Source organism: Arabidopsis lyrata (assembly GCF_000004255.2).
Source record: "Arabidopsis lyrata subsp. lyrata unplaced genomic scaffold ARALYscaffold_6, whole genome shotgun sequence".
NCBI classification, from domain to species: Eukaryota; Viridiplantae; Streptophyta; class Magnoliopsida; order Brassicales; family Brassicaceae; genus Arabidopsis; species Arabidopsis lyrata.
In genome coordinates, this window is record NW_003302550.1 from 19,915,575 (window position 1) to 19,939,784 (window position 24,210).

The 24,210-nt window shown below is 31.8% G+C and overlaps 2 protein-coding genes across 2 annotated transcripts; one reads left to right on the forward strand and one right to left on the reverse strand.

Moving 5' to 3' along the window:
* Nucleotides 1–5,736: 5,736 nt before the first annotated feature.
* LOC9308554 lies at nt 5,737–8,630 on the reverse strand. The gene is made up of 8 exons (XM_021021505.1): nt 8,190–8,630; nt 7,803–8,063; nt 7,314–7,637; nt 6,865–7,254; nt 6,630–6,764; nt 6,377–6,558; nt 6,194–6,278; nt 5,737–6,117 (listed from the first exon to the last, which is right to left on the reverse strand). Exons 1-8 carry the CDS (start codon nt 8,628–8,630, stop codon nt 5,737–5,739), a joined length of 2,199 nt encoding a protein of 732 aa, XP_020877164.1.
* A 634-nt stretch (nt 8,631–9,264) lies between these two features.
* LOC9310671 (cytochrome c-2) lies at nt 9,265–10,808 on the forward strand. Its single transcript, XM_021023477.1, has 3 exons — nt 9,265–9,497; nt 9,666–9,799; nt 10,480–10,808. Exons 1-3 carry the CDS (start codon nt 9,386–9,388, stop codon nt 10,570–10,572), a joined length of 339 nt encoding a protein of 112 aa, XP_020879136.1. The 5' UTR covers nt 9,265–9,385; the 3' UTR covers nt 10,573–10,808.
* Nucleotides 10,809–24,210: the final 13,402 nt, after the last annotated feature.

Consider the following 24,210-nt stretch of genomic DNA (forward strand, 5'->3'; position numbering starts at 1 on the left):
GACAAACCAATCCGTGTTAACTGCTTCCAACTTGATCTCTATTTTTTGGAACCGGATCTCCATAAACAAAAGTAAGATTAATTTTTTTACCCTTGTAAATGGCTTCAATATCTATTAAATGATTACTTTCAAAAATAATAGAGACATTGAAATTATAATTATAATAAAGAGTAAAACCGCCACTACAACTGATAGGATCTACCGTTTTAAAATTTTATAACCAAGATGACCTACAAATTTTTACATAAATAAAGAAGATTGTTTTGTTTCCGAAAGAAACAAAAAATCCGCCCAATGTTGCTTCCACCAATTCCAAAGATACCTGATAGTTGCCTTATTTTCGAGACCTTGACAATTTCAGTTTAAAACTTTCATTTATCAACCTTTGGTTTAGGTGGGTTGCGTCCACCCGTTAAGCCCTTCACCGTGCCTTGGTGCGTCGAGTTATGATCTTCATTCCCTTGATTATTTCTTAGAGAAGCCCAATCACAAATGACTCTAGATATTCTTACCGTTATAGTATCCACATCCAACCATGAAAAACCAGAAATCAAACCGTAGTAAAACCGTTTGTTACAACCACTAAAACTCAACTCCATACACTCAAAATCCAAACACAACCGACCAACATCATACCTTTTAGAAATATTTTGACCACCCACAATAGCCCATGGAAGAGTAATCAAAGCCCTCCCTCTCCTATCACCGGAAAACCATCTGTTAAAAACTCCTCCACCTGACCTTCTCTCCTCAGTCGTTTTCAACCGAAAGTCTCTCTGATCCGCAACCCAAAACCAAACTGCAATTGAAACAATCTCAAATTCCGACAACAACATATCCCAATCCAAAACCAGTATCCCACCAAAGCTCAACTCCAAAAACTCAAACCCCAAATAAAATCAGAAAAAAAAAAACATAATCGAAGCAAATGCCGACCATCATAGAGAAACCTCATGTCTGAACAATACATTCCTTTTATTAATATTTCAATAACAGAGATAATATAGTTTACGTATAGGATCAGAGAATTGAATCCAACATAAAAGACTGAAATAAAGACCGAGAGAAGATTATTAACCATGTTGCTCATGATGTTTCCGTGGGATCCCTGACTAACCATGAAGCTTTGAGGCATCACTTTCAACGAAAAAATAAAAGCCCACAATAGTATGAACCCAAAAAAAAATACAACCAGAAGAACCCGAGAATTTTGAAAGACAAGACTAAAAATAAACTGTTGATGCTTTCAATTACTGAGAATGAGATGAGGTGAGTAATACCACCAGGCCGTGACACTGATTTATATATACCCATCTTCAAATTTGTATCTCCTTCAAAGTAAAGTATCGATCCGCAAAAATCAAACACTATTATGACAATCAAACTCCACCGTGAAAACTCAGCTCTTCTAGCGTTGATCGAATTGTAAAGAAATCTTGATAAGGCATCTAGAATCCCTCTCCGCTATCTGACTCTTTGTACCTCCTATGAATTGCCCTCATCGATTGACCAAGATTCATCCAATGAAATTACAACCGGAATTAATTTCTCCAGCCGTGAACCTTTCCCCTTTTCAACAAAGATCGATACCAAAATAATCCTTTCTAGATCCGAAAGATTGAGATCATTAAAGACCATGTGACTCACCAGAGAACTCTGAGGGAGATCAATCCTCAATATAAGATGTTAAAACATCTCAGATCCGAGAAGAATCGAAAGGAATCACCACCGTACTTTTCCCTTTAGGGTTTGAGAGAGTTTCGACAAGAGAGAACCCATCCTCTTTAACTATGAAGGTAAGAATCCCTCTTCTTTCCTTGTGATAAAAAATTCAAATCACCATTGAAGGCATAGAACTTGAACTCGGATATGCTCGAGCTGCCTTTAGAATAGGACTTGATCCCCTCACCGAATCCACAAACAACCGTAGTAACCCAAAACTGAACCCGAAATCAATCCAATCTTGTCTACTCATTGCTGGATTTTAAAACCCTACAGTCTCCTTCAAAATCGCCATCGTCGTCGACCAAAATGATTTTGAATACGAATAAGCAGAAAGCTTAATTTATCAGGCGTCCAAAATTAAATGTGCATGTTATCCGGTTTAGTCCGATTCTTTATTTTAAAGAATTGAAAAATATTATAAATATTTAAACAATAAATGAAATATTAAGTTATTTGAACTTTATAAAAAGTTAAAATTTATAAAACGTTTTAAATATTTATAATATTAAAACTCTTATGAAGTTTCAAATATTATAAATATTTAAACTTTATAAGAATTTATGAGAAGTCTAAACATTATAAATACTTAAATTTTATACTACGGGTGAAATCGTAGAATTGACGGATTTGGGTCAATATTAATACGGGACGGTATACTACGGGTGAAATCCTAGAGTTAACAATCAAAATACAATTATACAATTTTAAACACTAAACAAAACAAACAATATTAACAAAACAAATACAACTGAAAATTTTAATTTTTTAGTTATAAAAAACCGATCCGCGGTATACTACAGAATAAAATTTGCTCAAAATCCCTTTTCCCCATGCCATAGCTGCTGCTATCGTTGATCAGGTTCCGATGCATTCTCTCGTTGATGTACACTATACATCATGTTATTGGGTGATGGCTTACAAGGATTCCATCAATCCCTTTCTGGCGATCTCTAGTCTTTACGGACTCCCAGAAGATATTGCTTCAATGAACTTGCTGCCATCCCACACGAAGCGCACACCAGGGAGACCAAAGAAAAAAACGCTTCTTCTCACGCAAAGAGGTTCAGGTATAAGAAACACCTCTCTCGCAACATTCAGCTATACAAAAATGTATCCGATGCAGCTAGATATATCACGGTATATACTTGTATATCCATCTATATTGTGCAGAAGAAAGGGTTGCGAGGACAGAATGTTTTCTCAAGATGCAAGGGTAAGGGGCACAACAGGGCCACTTGCCGCATGCCCATATAGTAAGTCCCACATACCCCTCAACATATTCAAAAAAATTCAAATTCAATACCTTTTATCCGGATATGTATGTTGTTCCCCGGTACTTTAGTCACCAAAATTATTTTTTCTTCATTATGCAGGGGGCATGTAAGTAAAAAACCAAGTCTACCTTGCACATTTTGACATAGGTCGGCACTGCGGGGACTAAAGTACGAATGAAGAACGCGTCTTTTGGGATTGTGATTGAACGACTTTGGAGACTAAAGAAGGATGTAACCAACTCTTGTTTTTTGGGGGTTAGCAACCCCATTCGTACTTGTAATATATTATGACCTACCCCTCTTAGCAAGAGAACCTATGTAAAATAACTTTTATAATGACTTGGTTTAGCGGCTATTTAGCTATTAATGTCCCTCTATATATTTACATATCAAAGCCTTTTGTTTTGTAACGGGATAACAAAATACATATCCGGCTACTTATTTAGTTATCCATTCGATTTGACCACAAAACAAATATTGGAATGACATAAGTTACAACCGACATTAAAGCTACCTAACACGTTTCCCATCATTTCCTACATATCCCATTGCATTAGATATTTAGGTCCTTAGATATATGTTTAAATATCAAAGCTTTGTTTTCTTATACCATGATACATACACAAGTATCAGGATACTTATGTCAATATCCCTCCGATTTTATCACAAACTAGTACTAGAATCTGACATAAGTTACAACCGACATTAAAACTACCTAACACGTTTCCCATTATTTCCTACCTACCCCCTTTGCATTACTATCTACCTACCCCATTGCATTGTTGGGGAGATATTACTACCCCATTGCAATATATACATGAGTACATTTCGATGAAGTAAACATCCAAATATACCTAAACGAAACAAAGATGATGAGGCAATATCTAGACCACCCATCCTTGATGAAGAAAGATGGAATTCTCCGCAACGAGTTCGAGGTTGCGCTGGCCAAAGGACGACCAGAAGCACACTATTTAGAGGGCCTCCAGATTGCGTGTGGGGAAAATAATATTATGGCAGTCCGGGAACACATCTTTAAAGCTCTAAATCACATTGAGGAATCAACATTCCTTGTGGCAGTCTTGTCCATTTGTTCAGGAGAGCAAGAGGTTGGCAATTTATTCGCATCAATACTATACAAGAGAGATTAGGGATCCGTCCTAGCCATGGGTGACTCAATATTTGTGAAAATCGAACAAATGGAAAGCCTCCACCTTAACTCATACTCCAATTCATGGTACACAGAAATACCAGGTTGTTCTGAAATTCACACCATCGAAGCAAGGTGCGAGGAATGCTACTTGTATTGGTTTTTTAAACTTTTCTGTGCTCTATGTTAACATGTACCACGGTATATTAATCTGTGCCATGATATAAACAAATGTGTGCGAGGAATGCTACTTGTATTGGTTTCCTAAACTTTTTTGTGCGCTATGTCCACTTGTATCCCGATATAGAACGTTGTGCCATGATATAAACAAATGTGTGTTCTTGTTATTTCAAATATCAAGAGACATTAAAGGGAATAACTTAGACGACGTCGTTTGCGACTTACTCTAAACCCCTAAAATCTCCAATTCGATTCTCAAATCCCTAATCCTAAGAAATCCCCAAATCAAAACGTAAACCCTAAAAATCAATTCTCTTCCTTTCAACTCTAAATCACCATTGTAATTCTGGGAGTTTGAGTGTTCAAGATGGAGGACGTGTAAACCGTGGGTTTTCTACGAAGTGTCACTACGGGCGAGAACTCGTCATCTATACATCGAGCACGAAGAAGAACTCATGAAGACCTTTCTTCCATTGTCCAACCAATCAAGATGTAAGTTTATTTTTTTTTAAATGTTTGTGTTTAGTCGTAAAATGATTTTCGATGTAATTGCAGGACCATTTGTTTAAATGGGTCAAAGATTGTGTGTACGAGGAGGTTGTAGATGTTATAACAAAGATTTTCATCATTGATAGCGAGGTAAACAATGCCAAATATGAGGTTGCATTAGAGATTGCAGAGTTAAAGAGTTTGATGAACGAATTGAAGGAAGATGGAATTTTGAGCAAAAGGGAATTTCAGAGATGGAAATTAATGACCAAATTGTGCTTGGTGTGCCTTTGTATAACAGTCATTGCAATTGTATCTGAATGTTCTGTAAGACCAAAAACCAGAAACTTGTTCTTGGTTACTAGTGTAGTTTGGTGTTTTGTCTTCTTTTTTTTTTTTTTTTTTTTTTTTTTTTTTTTTTTTTTTTTGTGTTTTGTCTAACTTTGTAATGAAAGGTAATGAAATGAGAATTTTAAACCAAAGTTCAAAGAGTAAATGCATTGTTCTGTTTTCCGGTTGATATAAACATTTTCCAAATCTAGATACATACGATCATAACTAGGCACAAATATAAATCTCGCGTTAAAAGCCCGCGTACTATGCTAAATTATTAAATAAAGCCCAATTATTCAGTAACAAATCCTAAGACAGACAATTAGAATCTCCAATAAGAATAAGGAAAAATCCTAAACCAACAATTCACTTCTCAGCATATACATCATACATCTTAATAAGCAATTTCTTGGCTTTAACAGCCAACTCCTCAGGCCTAACCCCTCTAGATGCCTCAAGCCCACCTACTGCATGCCTCTCTATGAAGAAAACATACATCAGGCCACTCTCCGAAGGGTGTAAACAAGTCGGAAGAAGTGTGTCTCTGCTTAGGATGAACGGGTCAGAGGGGACTGAATTCATCAACTAAGGCGACACTTGGCGAACAACAAAAAGGAGCATCTCCAACAAAGTTTCCATTTCTTTCCGGAGCCTAGTGTCCCGACACATCTTCTGGTTGCAATCAAACACATAGAGATATATCCCCCTGATATCAAGGCACATCCCTATCCAGTGTTGTTTGTCAAAGTTGAATGGGAAGTAGAGAGTATCAAAGTTCAGAGGGAAGCACAACATCAAATCTTGGTCGAATACATACTTCTTCTTAACAGAATTCTCAAATTTGATTCGATGACTAAGGACAAGGAAATCAAATTTTGACCCCTGAAAAACCACCCTAGGTTCACTTAAGCTAACCTCTAAGGTAGCCCACTTATCACGGAAATACTTGATAAATGAATCCATCATCTACAAACAAGAGAGCACAAGGTTTACACATGATATGAAACAACATTTATTAGAAAAAGAAGATTTAGATACTAACCCATGGTCCTATTACAACTTGTAGCCCAAGAATCTCCTCCATGTCCTTGGCTACGAGGAATAAGCTCCCCCCAAAATTAATTTTCCTGTCAAGTTCCACATCAAATATGTCAAGATATAAAATAAATTAACCAGATATGTACACGAATGCCTAGACATAACGAGTTATAGATGGACACGTTACCTGCCAACCGCTAAATTCTTCTCAACTTCCAACCACTTCTTATCAATAACATCACGTTCCCCTGACAAATTTTCCTCTGAACCAGCAGAAGTCTTAGTCGGGAAGAGAGAAAGAGTTCCAGCCTCACTAGATTCCTTCCCTTGACATTCAGCATCATCATTCACACTTTTGGAAGCAACATCCTAGACATCATTCACATCCTGCTCCTTAGGACCATCCCCACTTTTGGCAGCAGCATCCTGGTCATTAAGACCATCCCCACTTTCTCCACCACTGTCCTGCTCCTTAAGACCATCCCCACTTTTTGCAGCAGCTTCCTGGTCATTAAGGTCATCCCCACTGAAAACAACAACACCTGCTCTAGATCATGAGCTAAATTCTCAGAGACCTGCTAACAAACAAAACCTCTATTAACTACTATATCATGGTATGAACAATAATGCTCTGATACATATACACATGTGTTGACATTATAGTGAATAACTAACCTTTGCTTCACCAGACAGGTTCAGAGAATCAAGCACGGATTTAATAGTATCATCCGGATGTACATCGTCAAGTTCGTCACCATCTCTTTGTTCAGTCTTTACATCATCCATAGTAACGGAAGCCTCTCTTTGTTGACTATCCGTTCTAAAATCCTCCATAGTCTCTTTTCTACCAGCCGTTTTAGACTCATCCCCTACTGGGTCAGTAGCCGTTTCAGTCTCGTCATCATCTCTAATCTGCCTCAACCTTCCATCAACACGCATCCGTTTCCGCTTGGGTTGAACTGCCTTTTTGGCACGGGTAGGGGGTTTGACCTTACCTTTGGTAACAGGAGCAACAGCTTTAGGAGCAACAACCTTAGCACCAACAAGTCCAGCCCCACTTTCTCCCTTTAAACGAGACACCAGGCGACTAGGCGATCCTCCATGCTACTAACAGCTAAAGAAACTTGCGAACTAATTTGCTTTGCTAACCACTCCATTTGGGATTCAGAAAATGGTACAGGCTGGCTACCATCACTACTGCTGGCACAAACAGGAGACTTCTTCCTCTTCTTGGACTTTACAACTTTTTTCCCTTCAGCTTTTTCTTTAGGTTCTACAGGAAGCGCAGACACGACCACACCACCTCCAAATTCATCGCCAGACCATTGGTGGCCTTCTTGAACTAACCTAACCAAATTATCAACTCTCACATCTTCCACCTCGTCAGACCAAGAAAAATCGTCCCCAACAACAACATCATTAAGAGGAATAATAGATTCAACTGAAACCTGCAAACAACCAAAAACCTCTATTAACTACTATAGCAGGCTACAAACAATAATGCCGCGATAAAAATACACATGTGTTGACATTGAACTGAATAACTAATCTCTGCTTCACTGTCTATCACCCAAATTGGCTCCAATTAACTTCGCCAATGCCACAACACCAACCACTACACCTTCTTCTTCGGAATCATCGTCAACGAAGACAGGAGTATCAACCGGCATGCTCTTCTCAATGTCAAGGACATCTTCTAAAAGAACCAGTTGCAACGCATGCACAAAACCTTGAACAGCAAAGCTTGTTTGGGCAAGCCCAGAAGCTTCCCGAGACTTGATACATGACATAGTCATATCAAACGAAATCCTGCCCCATGGATGATTAAGAAATTTGTCAACGTCCCTCAACACTTCTGCGGTTTCTTCTTGGATCTTCATATTCAAAGATCGAGGACACAAAACACCATCAATCAGAACCAATAAAGCATATTTCAATCAGATGTCGGGGTCACGGACAACGCCGCTTTTAAGCCGTTTAATTAAAATCTCCAGTGTCACCTCTTCATTCTTCGCGAACAAAGTGAACCAATAAGGAGCTTCAATTGTCTTCTTCTTTATCGTGTTCTTATTCACCTTCTTTTTTCCATCGGCCTTTCCAATTGAAATTGGATCGCACCGTAAACCCGTCACTGATGCAAACTCCCTCAGACCAAACCTAATCGGCTTAACCGCGTATACGAACCAAATCTCATGCTTTTTCTGGATCGCTAACTGCCTTGTAAGCAAAAACAAACAAAATTTGTTGGAAAAAGAAAACTTTTTCCCAATATCGAACAATTTCCCCAGCCGCAAGCCTCTGATCTTCGTAATTTCGTCATCCTTCAGATGCTCCGCTAAATCGTTTAGGTATTGGAGTTGGAAGTACTTATGAACCATATCGCCGTCTGGCTCTTCACCGGACTTAAAGTATCTCTCCGGTCTCTCCGGCAGGTTTTCCATCTCACCTCACTATTCAGATCTCTCTCTCTCTCTCTCGCCTTCGTTACGGTTTCGACACAGGGAGAAGAACAGAGAATTCAAAATCCAACAGAGAAAAACGGAACTGACTTCAATAAATGCAAAAGAGAAACTGTCCTTTTTAACAAATATCAAACGACACATAAGCCAAGGGTTTTGTTTCGCAATAATGTCTCGGTGTAAATACTAGACTCTACAAGTAATAGGGGTATAATGATCTTTTCAAGACAAACCAAACACACACATTATTTACGAACATGCCACTGATCCTTTAACTTAAATACTTCTTAGTCTTAGCGTATGTAGTGTAATTACTCTTTCTTCTTCCTCCTTCTTCCTTGTACTCCAATTTGTTTCACCATTTGCAAAATACGATTTGTGTTTTTATAGATCCAAAATACAAATGATCAAATTTTCTCCTATATCCAATTATCCCGCAGTTAGGCCAGAATATTTACTCTCTGAGCCCATCAATAAGCCCACATCCAAAACCCAAGTTCTTAACAAAACAATAAAATAATTAAAAGGAATAAAATAGTCAACCGACTCATAATCAAACCACTACAAAAACGCCACGTGTACTCAGAAAAAATGTATGGCCTGTGTCTCTTTCACGCCACCTCTATTTCTCTTCTGCCTCCTCGAACCTTCTTTTTAACAATTTCCACTTTTTCTCAAAAAAAAAGTCTTTTCAAAAGAAACCGTCAAAAAGCCACCGTTGAGATTTTCTTCCTCCAATGGCGTCGTTCGATGAAGCACCTCCCGGAAACCCCAAAGCCGGTGAAAAGATCTTCAGAACCAAATGCGCTCAGTGTCACACCGTCGAAAAAGGCGCCGGTCACAAACAAGGTCCGTTCTCTGATTCTCTCTTAGATCTAGAATTCTCTGTATCATCATCGTTTGATTTAATCTGTTTACGCTTTGTTCGAATCTGGATCTACCTCATGCGTTTTGGTTTCTCGTATGGATCCGTATGTGTGTTGTTTTGAATTTGGGAGTTTTTTCTGATGAAAACAGGACCGAATTTGAATGGATTGTTTGGAAGACAATCTGGAACAACACCAGGATATTCTTACTCTGCTGCTAACAAAAGCATGGCTGTGAATTGGGAGGAGAAGACTCTTTACGATTACTTGTTGAATCCTAAAAAGGTATTTGATTGCTCTTTATTATTCCTTAAATGGATTTTAATCATAGTTTCTGGTGAAAAATGAGGTTCTTGATGATTGTTCATTAAGCTAATTCGTGGATTTATACTCTTTTGATTATAGAGATTAATCTGTTGATGAATCAATTAGGAGTCTAATATCATCTTAGTATTGTTCTGTTGATCTACAAACCCAATTTGTTTGTCTCGAAAATGTGTCATTTGCTTTCATTTGCATGTTCAAGAATATCAAGACATTAGCAACATTTCTTTTGGTTATCATCTTTACTCTGAATCATCATAAGATTGTCCAGAAATTGTTGTTGAGGTAATACTTGAGTCCTTCCTTCACTCTTGTGTGTCGTTTCTTTATTGAGCTGATTTGAGGAATTGTCCACGAATCTTATGATTCATCTCTCACTCTTTAAGCTTTGTGTGCATCATCTCAACAGTGTTCCATTTTATTCTATTGCATGTTCAAGAATATCAAGATAGTTGCCACATTGTTTTTAGTTACCATGTATAGTATGAATCATAAGATTGTCTGTCAAGAAATTGTTGTTTGGCTAATACTGATTCCTCCTCTCTTCACACTTATGGGTTGGTTGTTTCTTATTGAGCTTTTATGAAGAGATTAGATTTCAATTTGATTGAATTGGTGTGGATTTACTTTGCTTGTTACAGTACATTCCTGGAACGAAAATGGTGTTTCCTGGACTGAAAAAGCCGCAAGATCGTGCCGATCTCATCGCTTACTTGAAGGAAGGTACTGCATAAGACAGGCACGGCTGGATATTTGAAGCTTCTGCTATTCCAGTGCATTTTTTTTTCTCACAGATAAATAAATCAGACCAAAAATATTATGGTCATGAACTGGTTTTTGTATGGTCTTTTCTTCTTAGTTTTTTTACTTTGTCGATGAGGCTAGTAGCCTCTTATAAAAGTAAACATTCGTTATTGATGTGAAGAATCAAGAAACAATTTCCACCACGAAATTCATGAGATTTTTTTAATTCTACTTGCCTACTTTTGTTACGAAGTAGAATCCTTTTTGTCAAACAAGGTCTTCAAATCATAACTAGAAGGTTATATAAGAGACTAGAATTTAATCCGCGGTACACCGCGGGGCTATATTTTTTTTAAAAATGCAATGTTATTTTTTGAAAGATTAACTAAAAATATATCATATTAGTTTGTACTTTTAAATGTAGATATCTATCTATGTATTATTTAGTGTATGATTACTATTGTTTAGGTTTCAGTTTTTGAAGTATAGATACGAAAACATACATTTTGTTTAAGTAACGATGTATGGTCAATTTTAAAATTTTGAATATTTTACTCTGCGGTATACCGTGGATCGATTTTTTTATAAATAAAATTTTTAAATTTTAAGTTGTACTTGTTTTGTTAATATTGTATGTTTTGTTTTGTGTTTAAGGTTGTATAATTGTATTCTGATTGTTAATTTTAGGATTTCATCTGTGATACACCGTTCTTTATTAATATCGACCCAAACCCGTCATCCCATATAAACATGTCTATATTATCCCGTTAGCTAAATTATTAGTGTTATAAATTCCAAGAAATAAAATTATTATTGTTATAAAATCTAATAATTTTAGGATCTCACGCGTGGTATTCCGTTCCTTGAATGATTTTAAATTTATACTACTAATATATATTTTAAATTTATCATATAAATTATATGATTTTTCTATGTGAATATTTTGATTATTATAAATTAGTAGTTTTATTGTTATGCAAAATGTTGATATAAATATTTGCTATAAATCGGTTTTATGCATATTTTGTGGAGTAAAATTCACGGATTTTTTTTTGAAGATATATGGAAAGATTGTGTAGAGATTTTTAGAAACAAATTAGGCAAGATATCGTTTGGTTAATATCTTTTATTTAAATTTTGTAAAACTAAATAATAAATGCCAATGACATGAACTCGTAAATAAGGTGAAACTCTAGGATTTATTTGTTAAAGATACTCCAAAAATGTATATATATATATATATATATACGTATAATCCGGCTAAAACGGTAGTCAGTAGAACATACATAACTCAGTAGAACATACATAACTCAGTTAAAAAAAAAAAAACACAAATTTATTGAAGTTTGATAAATCGTCAAAAGTTTTTTATTTTATTTTTAAAATAATAATTATATAAATACCTTATAATATTACTTCCTCTCTTTCACAAAGAGTGTCATTCTACTATTTTTTACACAAATAAAGAAAACTAAACAAATTTCATTTCTACCCCTTACTAATACACTAGATAATACTCTTTCTCTAATTAATAAGCTGAAATAGTAGGGATTGAAAAGAGAATTAGTCTTAAGAACTGCATTGAAAACATAAAACGACACTCTTTGTGAAACAAAATTAAAACCTTAAAATGACACTCTTTGTGAAACCTAGGGAGTAATTGAGAAACACATTTAAGAATAACCTTTAGCTACCGTGGTATGTACAGAGATGCCATGCTGACGTGTTACAACCAGGGTAATTCTTAGTCAACTTAATTCATTGCCCCATCCTTTACTAGACAATTTACAAAAATTGTCATTAGTACTATATATACATATCTCACAAAAATAAAAATATAAAAGGCAAATTCCAATTAAAAATAGTAAATACTTAAAAAAGAAATTCCAATTAAACAATCTAATAATTAAGCAATTAACTTTTTGGAACTTAATATATAACTACCTTACATTTTTTTATAGAAACATGAAAATTCTATGTTAACAAAGATATTATATGAAAGCAAATTGAATGGTTTATATTAATATAAAAGCAAATTGAATGGTTTAATCTGTGACAAGAGGAACTCATGTCGTTGTATATTTAGGTCTATATATTCAAGAGTATATTAATATCTAGAACGAGTATATTACATGTTTTGTGATACACAAGCAAATATAAGATTTCAGATAAAAATACAGTAAAATTTAAAATTTACTACAATACATTTACATTGTGCGGGTAAACTACTTAGTTATTTTTAAAAACTTAAATTAACAATTTCTGAAATTAAAATAACTTTTAATATTACTTTCTTCATAAATATTCTATTTTTATATATTAAATTTCTGCACATAATCACATAATCACATATTTCACTTATTATATTTTCATAATTATATAAAAATAATTAAATATTTGTAACCTGCAGACCGATCCGTCAATACACATCAAAATCTGCTAAAGTCCGCAAATTACCTGGGCTTCTTCGCGAGACTTGTTTCTAAGCGAACCTAATATTTTATGTACATATCCGCCATGTGTCCTCTACCCGGAAGCATAGGCCTAAACCTCAAAAAATATTTATGGCCTCACTTTTTTTTTCCTAATTTTGAAAATTAAAGCTAAATGAATTCTTACATCAGTATTGAATTACTTTTCTACTATTATTATGTTTATGTAAAAAGGTTACCTAAAATCATATATATTTTAAAGATATAATAATAGGTATTTGTTTTTAATAAATTTTATGATATTACGAGTATAGCGTAAACTAGACTAAAAAAAATAATTTTAAATCACTGAAGTTTGTAACAAAGACATATAATCTCTATACTATTAAAAGAGAAGTATAAATGAAAATGGGTCGGGTTAAAATCAGAAAATTGACCCGAAATTCTGAAATCGGATCTTTGAATTTTTTTTGGAATATCAATTCGAATTAATAATGAAAAATCGAAATAAAATCAAATATTTATGGAAATCAAATAAAATCTGATTGTACTTATGGTAACTAATAATAAAAGCATATTCCAAACAATATTATACATTAATTACGTATAATAAATTTGTTCATATATTTTTGGGACTAATTCCATAACAATCAACGTTTTTGTCATTAATTTCGCCCATTTTAGCCAATTATCATTAATTGAAAGATATTTTACTTGCTTCTAAAGATTTCTAAAAATTTATCACAAATAACCCATCTGTTTTATAAATTAAATTGATATTTTTATTTTGGTCATGTAAATTAAATAGATATTTTTATTTTGGTCGTGTAAATTAAATAGATATGAAATCCATGTAACTAATTTTAATTTAATTAGATTAAATCAAAATTATGATTTTTTCATACCTATAGCTTACCAAAGAAGTTTAATTTTCAATTTATAAAGATTTCTTGAATATGATTTTAGAATTATTCAACAAGATGATAAGTATTTATTAAATTTTGTGAATCATGAAAAATAATAATTAATTTTTAATCGTTATACTTCATCTTTCAATCTCTCATCTAACAAATAAGATACATATTCTATTATTACTATGTCCAAACTTCATTTTGTTGTATGACTAAATAATATTCCCATTAGAACTGTCAAAGCGAGTTGATTCGTCCCGTTAAGTCCGTTTTGCGATAGACAAAAAATATTTTGACTTGTAGTTAGTCGGTCCGCACAACCCGCAGGTAGCATATATGAAATACAAACCCGTCCCGCGAATGTATGCGGATTTGCGGGATTGTCCATGAATTTTGTTTAAATAATTTTAAAGTAACCAAAATTTAAAATACTACTAAAATAAATAAATAAATCAAAATACTATTAAAAGTTTGTTTAAATTACCACATGTTGAATAAATTATAATTTTATCAATAGATACTAATATGCGGGCTGATCCGCCAACCCGCGGATGAAAACCGATTAAATCTATGACCCACTGCGAATTAATCCATGTGGCCCGCTTATTTGCGGGTTTAATATATTTTCCCAAATCTGCCCTATAGTGAGATGATGTGGGCTCGACCCGCGGTTTTTGACCTATTTTGACTGCTCTAATTCCCATGAATCGTCTAATTTTAGAATTTTAAAACACAAAATTCTATTTTGTAAATCATAATTAATACGATGGGTATATTTATAAACAATTTTACATTTTCTCTACAATTCGTTATTATGAATATTTATAAGTATACTACACGATTCGTTCTACTAAAAAACACACACAATATTAAACGCAACGTATGTAAACCACTATTCTCTCGCGGTGGACCGCGGGTCCGATCCTAGTATGAATTAAAGAAACTAACAAAATATGGCATATAAAATAAAAAGAGGTAACAAACTTGTAAAAAAATTAAGTTTAAAGCCAAAATTATTATTTTTAATTAAAATATTGCAACAGAAGTCTTAAAAAAAAATACTAGAAGTGAGAAGTGGAATCCAACAATCATTTTCTTGAACCAAATTAGAGCACTTCCATTGGGACGGTTCGCATATGAGTATCTCACATTATAAAAATAAAAAATATTAAAAAATAAGAGAGAGAGTGTGAGATGAGGTTCTCAAAGGTTCTTAAATGAGATATCCATTAGAAATTCATGTGATATTCCTTTCTCATAGATTGGTCCAATTTTCTATTTTCTATTAAAATTTAATTATAAAATTCAGTTATATTAAAATATTTATTAAAAAAAAACTTAATGGGGTTCTTACGAATGAAGATGCGCTTACCACTAGACTTGTGTTTTTTTGTCTCTCAAAGTTAAAATATAATATGTGAAACCTAAAGCACATGTTTTACTTGCTTTAGGCAAGTGCATAACATTTTAAAGAGAATCACAAATGGCAATGTCCACGATTGAAGAGAGACAAAGAGTCCTCCAAATTTTGAAAAAATTGTGACTAACAAAAATCTTGAGAGAAGATGGAGAATTTATAATTTTCCATCACTAGTTGATTTAGCTATAATAATTAAGAGATGAAAATTCTAAAATGAAAATAATTTCAACCAAGTTCTAACTTAACAACTTATAAAAATCCTATAACATAATGTTTATAATCCATTTAATCATATTTTTTTTTTCTTTTTTTTTTCCCACTTGCTTGTGTATCTACATATTTATTAAATTCTCCCTCTGATCCAAAAAAAATGATGTTTAGGAGTTTTTACACAAATTAATAAACAATGATTACTAACTTTAAACATATTATTTTCTTTTACCAAAAAATACTATTTAATTATGGACTAATACAAATTCATAAACTCAAATATTCTCAATGATTATTTCTTGAAGTGTACAAATTATTAAGATTAATTAAGTAAAAATGTACAAAAAATTAATCTTTTTGGAACATGAAAAAATCTTAGAAAATCAATCTTTTAGAAACTAATGGAGTAATAAAACAGATTACTACATAAACACCTAACACTTTTGAATCTAATAAACTAATTGACAGTGTATCACGATCTAATTATTTAAACATTCACATGTCGTATCATGCTTTCAAATTTATATAATGTTCCTTCTGTTTCTAATAGATTGACGCTCTAACATTTTTAGTTTGTTCCTCAAAAACTGATTTTCTAATTTTTTATTTTTTATTATTCTTATTGATTGATACTAGGACTTGGAAAAAAATTAAAAAATCTTTAGAGAGAAAAATAACAAACGAAAAATCATAATGTATTGAGAGAACTTTCCAAAAAAAAAAAATTCCTAAAAAATTTTTAAAACCAGTTTCTCTTCTTTCTCAAGTTTTGGTCAACAAAAACTTACTGGTTTCTGTAAAATCAAAAGCAAATAGATCGGAAAAAACTTTGGTAGGGACTAGTATGTCAAGTACTAATGGAGAAAAAGTGAAGGCAACAAATGGGCTTTAAAGGGTGAGTGGGGAAGAAGTGGAATTTCAGAAGATTGAAGAAGATGCTTGGGAGGAATATGAGGAGATATAGGTTTTGGCAAAAACCATCATCCATTCCTTCACCAAACGTGACTCTCACTATGAAAGTCATGCTATTTGGAACAACTTCTTTCACGATGCAATGACGACACGCTTTGGAGAAAATGGATCTTTCTCTTACAAAGAACCATCCCAAGAAGATATGAGGGATGATACGATTTTCTATTTTGAGTTGAAGGAGATGGGAGAAATTTGTTCGATCCATTGTGGTTACAAAGGCATAAAGCTATCTGTTTGCTCGGCAAACAAGATTATCCTCACCAAGAACTACTACGACATTCTTACAAAGGTAGATGGGGAGAAGAAAGCAGGCGAGGAGGAAGAGAAAGAGAAGAGAAGAGAAGAGAGATTGATCATTAAGGGAGGTAGACGAAGAGAAGAAAGCATTGGAGGAGGAGGAGAAAGAGAAGAGAAGAGAAATTGATCATTTAATGATTTAGAGATTTTGTTAAGATTAATGATTTACACGATGATTGTTGCTGATTTAATCTCCTAGACATCGTAATATTCTGTGTATTTTAGTGGTTGTTAATGGTTTAATCTCTAAGAAATCGTAATGTTTTGGTTATATTAGTGGTTGTAGATGGTTTAATCTCTCTTGTCTCAGACATTATAATGTTTTGGTTATTTAGTGATTGTTGATTGTTTAATATTAGTTATTTTATTGATTGTTGATAGTTTAAGATCTCTCAGACATCGTAATGTTTTAGTTATTTTAGCCATTGTTGAAGGTTTAATATCTCACACATCGTAATGTTTCTGATTGATTTGGTTGTGTAGCACATCAAAGTGAGCAAATTCGTAAGGGTAGACTACTTTGATAACTTGGGAGTTCATGCCATGGATAAATCACTCGTGATTTTAAAAATGGAGGCCAGCATGTGTAAGTTTTTCAACTATCACAACCTTAACTTAACCTTGTTTGTTTAAATTTCCCAGAATCTATCTATACTTGGTTTCTTGATTCTGATTGTTGTGTGACAATGAATTTAATTCATTAAAAAATACCTAATTTGACCATTAAATCATGGTGTTCAGATGAGAAAAATATTTGAGTCCATGTATCATTCATACTAGCTCAGTGAATAGATACTAAATCCGACTTGTTTATAGACTGTTTCTATGAAGTTTAGTTTTACTAATTGAAATTTACCATGTTTCTTAAATTATGAGGAAATGTAGATTAAAAGAGGAGAATATTGTGGTATTCATGTATGATGATACTGCAAACAATAACGATAATCCAAGTACTGGAACCATTATTATCAATGGAAATAATGTCTATCATGGAGTTCCTAAGGTCTTTTGCTTTCTTACACTTTCGATTAATTCTCTCAAAAAGTGTTTATTTACTTGGTTGGATTTTTTTGTATGGCAGAATTATAATGGAGATGATGTCAATGTTGATAATCTATTTGTTATTCATCGGTGGAGACAAAACTGCTATCAAAAGTGAAAGTGGCAATGTTATGGATAGCGGTCCCAATGATCGTATCTTCATATTTTACATTGACCATGGTGGTCTAGGAGTTCTTGGTGAGTTCAATAAAACCAAGTGAGAATGTTGTGGATAGTGGATGTTTTGGACCAAAAATATTATAAATATAATTATATACATATATTTAAAAAAAAACTCTTTATGATAAAAAAACAAAACAATTTAAATTGTTTTATGTTAAAAAGAGATAATCCTTAGACAAAAATTAACAAATTATCATAATTGATAGTTATTTAGGAAAAAAATAATGATATAGATAATAAAATATATACAGGAATGCACAACTTTTCTAAGAAAAAAAAAATATATATATAGAGTTAAAAAGACATGAAATGTTATATAGACAAAACCGTTTTTACAAGACACAATTATTAGAACGAAGAGATTGTGATGAAAAAACACGGATAAAACATGGTAATAAGATACAACTCTAAATGAAAAAATAGAACTTTAGTTAATGCTCTTAAAAATCATTTTTGAAGGACAAATGTTGCAATGGTTCATCAAATATACCAAAAGTTGTAATAGTTCATCAAATATACCAAATACTGCAACGTTTCATATCAAAGGTTACAATAGTTCTTCAAATAAGCGAGAACGTTGAATTAAACGATAACAACAATTCATTTAAATATATTTTAGTAATTAAATTTATCTATATATATATAACTGTAACCAAGAAACGCGACAATAGATATTATATATACAAAAAGTTGCACCGGTTATTCAAATATTAAAACTGTTCGACAAATAAACTAATGATTACAACGGTTCATAAAAAACCAAAAGTTGTAATGATTCTTCAAATAAAGCAAATGTTGCAATGGTTATAGTTTAAAGTTTCATTTAAACACATTTTAGTACCTAAAGTCTAATTATAGCTATTATATATATATATATATATATATATATATATATGTATATACAATGAGAGAATTTCTCTCCTCTTAGGGTAGCCACATCATCACAAAAATAATAATATGGATCCCACTAATAATTATTTCAAAATATTTGATTTTATGGTTAATTACATCTATTTATCTAATAGCTAATCTTTAATTAATTAATACAAAATTTTAAATAAAGTTTAGTTGAATAAGAATCTAAAAATGTAACATATATACATATAAAACACTTAAAATTGTGGAAGCCCCCTTGGCCCATTGGTTGATCAAGGGTTAATTAATGCTTCTACATCCAGAGGTCTGGGGTTCGAGTCCCATATACTGCAATTTAAAAAATATATTTGCAGATTATTGGAGGCAAATGTGCATGAGATCTTCAGCGATGTATAATTATAGCCGTTCGCCAGGATTCTACACAGAGGGAGAAGTGTCCATCAAGAACATGAAGAAGGAGGTGAAAGAGGTGACGTCTATCGTGGATCTAATAAGGGTCGGAAGGAATTGTCAGTTGTAGAATCGCTATGTAACAGTTTTTCATAATTTGTAATAATTAATAAATCTTGAGGAAAAAAACACTTAAAATTAAATTTGTTTATATATATAATTTAAAATGACTATAATCCCTAAATATATAATTAAGAATAAAAGAGATTATAAATGAATTTATAGAAATACCAATGTTATTTAAGATGGACAAAAGGATTCTAAATGAAATTTATTATACAACTACAAACACATAATAACTTATTAAAAATAAAAAATAAAAGCGTTTAAAAAATATCGTTTTTAAGAATAATAAGGAAACATCAAATATAATTTAGGATGAACAAAATAATTGAATTGAAATGGAAGGCTATAAGAATTTTTTTTTTTTTTTTTAATAATAAGAAGATTTCATATTTCCTAAAGACATTAACTTAGAGAAATAATAATGAAGTGGAAAAGATTTATTTAAAATAATATTTTTTAAGGTAAAAAAGAATAAATGGTGAAATGTTATAGAAAATGTATGAATATATAAGTTTTTTTTAAGATATAAGAAATAATTCATGTTAAAAATTGAAAATTATATTTCAAGAGACTAAAAATATAAATTTACATTGACAAAAAAAAAATAGATAGATTAAGTGTATCTTAATATTAAATTATAGTAAAATATAACAGTTAAGAAATAGAATTATGTCTATATTATTGTTTGTTTTTAAAATAAAAAAAGGTGAAAATACTTAAATATAGATAAAAAAACTAATGAAGTAAATTTTAACAAATATATATTTTCCGCTCAAGTGAGCAAGAAAATCATGTAAATAATAAGATTAAATAGACTAAGAAGATGAAAATAAGGAGATAGTTTTGAGTTAAAAATCAATTCAAAGTTTCATTATATGTAACAACATAGAAGATAAAAGAAGAGTAGATTTTGGGAGGCGAACAATTGCAGCATAGAAGATGACGAAAAACTGAAAGAAAAAAAATGTTTGAAGAAAAATTAACTAATGCTTGAAGCATCGTATATATGTATGCAATGACTATATTAAACTCATTTTGATCTTATTCACTATATGAAATGGATGACTTTTTCGGATTTCTATTTAACATCATGTTAAACTTTTGAGCCATGTAAGCGTCATAGGATAGATAAGATAAGGACATTTATGATTTAGTCAAAACTTTCTTTAAGGTACGATGGTTTTGCTTCAAATTGTGGTCTCCAAACTCATAGAAGTGACACGAATATGACGTTTATACATTTTCATAAATTGATGTTCAAACTCAACAAATTTACTTTTAGTATGTAATAATAATACTTAAAAGATCTGTTTATGGAATAAACTCTATTTTTGATAAAAGTTCATGGATGGCTACCGAGACCGATTCATCTTATATAGCTTTTGTTATTACGTGGTATCTATCAAATATTTTTGATTATTTTCTATGTTGTACATTGTTTTGTAAAACAAATACAAATAGAGATAGTTTTTAAAATTCAAATGATTATCATTATTTTTAACATTTTTTATTGTGGTCAGTTTTAATCCGATATCCCGCGCAACGCACGGGCGAATAAATCTAGTAATAATATATGAAAAAGTTACACTGAGATACGCGACTGTAGATAATTAAACATGACAATTTAGAAAATAAGCCAAATTACATTTGTTCGTGAAATAAACTAAATTTTGTAATGATTCAACTAAACGGTTGTAATCATATAAGAGTTACGATAAAAAGACGCAATGGTGGAAGGCATATATTTGGATTACAACCTTTTAAAAAACATACTATACAATATATTTTTTTAGTTGAAAAAAATAATGTTATAACGATTTATAAAATAAACCAAAAATTTGTAAATTGTTCGTGAAATAAACTTAATGTTGAAATGGCTCAACTAAATGGTTGCATCCGTTTATGAAGAGTTACGATAAAAAGACGTAGCCGTAATACATTTATTCAGATTGCAACTTTCCAAGAAAACACAACCATAAAAAATATTTTTAGTGTAAAAAGTAAATATATGTTATAACAATTTATAAAACAAATCAAAAGTTGCAATTGTTCGTGAAATAAACTAAAAATAAATTATTATTCTTATTACTCTCTTTGTTTCAGAATATAAGAGGTTTAAAATAAATGCACACATATTTAGATCATTTATTTTTCTTTTAAAAATATCATTTATATTTAGTTTAAAAAAAATTCAACCAATCATACTAAAGACTGCAGAATATAAATAGTCACAAGTTGTTAAATGCATTTAAATTTACATTGAAACTAGCAAAACATCTGATAATATGAAACAAAACAAAATTCCTAAAACATCTAATATAGTGAAACAGAGGGAGGATTATATAGATTAGAAGTCTTAATGTTCAATACACAATGAATAAATTTATTAGATTACTATTGGTTTATAGTTATTAAAAATTATTTAATATATAGTAAAAAAAATACAATAAAGAATAATAAATGTTTTTAATGTGTGAAAAACTCAAAACATCAAATATAATTATGAACCGAAGGAGTAAGACATAATAATATTTTGACGACCTTGTTAAAAGTTGTACGTGATGACGAAATTAACTAAATCTATATAAAAAAATGATTTTTTTGGTTAGCAATCGGGAATAAGAAAGACTGAAAGATGGAAAAATATTGAAGGTGTTATAAATGGATTCTTATCCATTTGTAGATAATGATGATTATCCATCATTTATCTTTTACTAGCTTCACCTCCAAGTTTCTTATCTTCAACCTTATCACTTTATTGTTTCTTGTTCCCCAAGTAATTTACATCTCACCACTATAAATACAACATTGTACTCGTAGTCAATAGAAGGAAAAAAATGAAGAGAGTGTTGTGTAATTATGTTGCTCTTTCTCTCGTTCACTTTTGTCCTCTCTCTTTATTAGTTCTTACCTCACAAAGTCAAACACATCTATTATTATAATTATTTATTTATTTACGTTATATTTTATAACACGTTATCAGCACGATGTCTTTACCGCTTGAGCGTTTACGAGGTAAGTAAAATTTATAGTTTTCAAATTTATTTATGTTTATAGAACATAATTATTTTAGACATCGTGAGACTATGATTTTTTTTTTCCGGTTTGATCGTTATAAATGGTAGGCTTTGCCTTCTTTACGATCAAATAAAAAGCTATGTCTTTTCCGGATAAATCGTTATATATGGTAGGCTATGCCTTCTTTACGATCAAATAAATGGCTATGCTTTTTCCGGATCGATCGTCATATATGGTAGGTTTTACCTTCCTAACGATCAAATGAAAATTTATATTTTTCCGGATTGATCGATATATATGGTAGGCTCTGCCTCCTTCTCTACGATCAAATAAAAGTTATGCCTATTGAATTCTTAATTGAAGGCGATGCCTCCTGAATTCTTGTATAAAAAGGCTATGGTCTCTATATTAGTATTTTTGTGAATTTATGTGTTTAATTATTTTTATTTATTTTATTCGTAAAAAATAAATATATGTATTATATGAGATTTAAAGACTTTGAAATATGTCTTTAAAATCAAATATATATTTCTCTTTTGAGAATATATGAAGCACGTGTCAATATATTTTTAGACAGTGCCAATTAATTGGAATGTCTAGATGAGCTAGTCTCTCGACTTCCAAATGCATCAGATTCATAATAATTGATGCTTTGTGTACTCCAAAGTCTCAAAGAAACTCGTGTAGTTTCTAACATATTTTTCTTTATAATTATTGTATTGAGACTATAAATAAATGTGGTATCGAATGTTTGACCACAATGGAGACACACATATGTATGATTATATTATGCAAAATAAAGATGGCAAAATTATTTATAATAGTAAACATGAAGTTTACTAATGCTTTAAGCATAACATAACCGGTTAAGCCATCCCGGTAGAAAAATGCAATTAAAAATAATGATCCAGATCCAGGATCCGTATCAGTGCCAGCAAGGGCCTGATTGAAAAAAAAAACCAAAATTGCAATATATTGAATTGCTCTTCCTTAATAAAAGAGATGCATTTGGATCTCTTGTCACTACATCTAAAGATATAAAACCTATTGGGTGCAAGTGGGTCTTCGTGCGAAAAAGTTGAAATCACACGATATAAAGCCCGACTTGTTACACAAGGTTTTTCTCAAAGACTTGGAGTTGATTATGAAGAAACATATTCTCCAGTCATAGATGCAATTACATTCAGGTACTTAATGAGCCTAACGGTCTCTTATAATTTAGAAATGTACCTTATGGATGTAGTGACATCATATTTATATGGATCATTAGATAATGAGATATATACATAAAAATCCTAAAAGGATTTAAAGTTCCAGAGGCATTAGACTCAAAGTCTAATGAAATATGTACGGTCAAATTACAGCGATCACTTTACGGATTAAAATAATCCGGACACATATGATATATTGCTTAAGCGATTATTTCTTAAACAAAGAGTATGTTAATAATGAAATATGCTCTTGCGTCTTTATTAAGAAATCTCCATCGAGATTTGTGATCTTTGCTGTATATGTTGATGACCTAAACATAATTAGAACTCAAAAAGAGTGATTAAATATCACTTCAATTTTATGTAAAGAAAGAGAAGCCTATTCAAGCACTGCATGCTTCCGTCCATATTTCGGAGGTAACATTTAATTTATTTAAATTCATTTAAATTTATTTAAATTTTATATTATATAAGGAGTTGAAGGTTATATACCTTCTCCTTAACTCTGTAATAGGCTAAGCCTCCAGAATTATATGGTCTT

Excerpts from the sequence above, each read along its gene's own strand:
- LOC9308554 (XM_021021505.1), bottom strand. The coding sequence starts at position 8,630 with ATGGAAAACCTGCCGGAGAGACCGGAGAGATACTTTAAGTCCGGTGAA. Across the intron at positions 8,064-8,189 it reads TGTTCGCGAAGAATGAAGAG|ATCCAAGAAGAAACCGCAGA; the intron begins GTGACACTGGAG and ends TTGAATATGAAG. Across the intron at positions 6,279-6,376 it reads AAGAATTTAGCGGTTGGCAG|GAAAATTAATTTTGGGGGGA; the intron begins GTAACGTGTCCA and ends GGAACTTGACAG.
- LOC9310671 (XM_021023477.1), top strand. The coding sequence starts at position 9,386 with ATGGCGTCGTTCGATGAAGCACCTCCCGGAAACCCCAAAGCCGGTGAA. Across the intron at positions 9,498-9,665 it reads AGGCGCCGGTCACAAACAAG|GACCGAATTTGAATGGATTG; the intron begins GTCCGTTCTCTG and ends TGATGAAAACAG. Across the intron at positions 9,800-10,479 it reads ACTTGTTGAATCCTAAAAAG|TACATTCCTGGAACGAAAAT; the intron begins GTATTTGATTGC and ends TGCTTGTTACAG.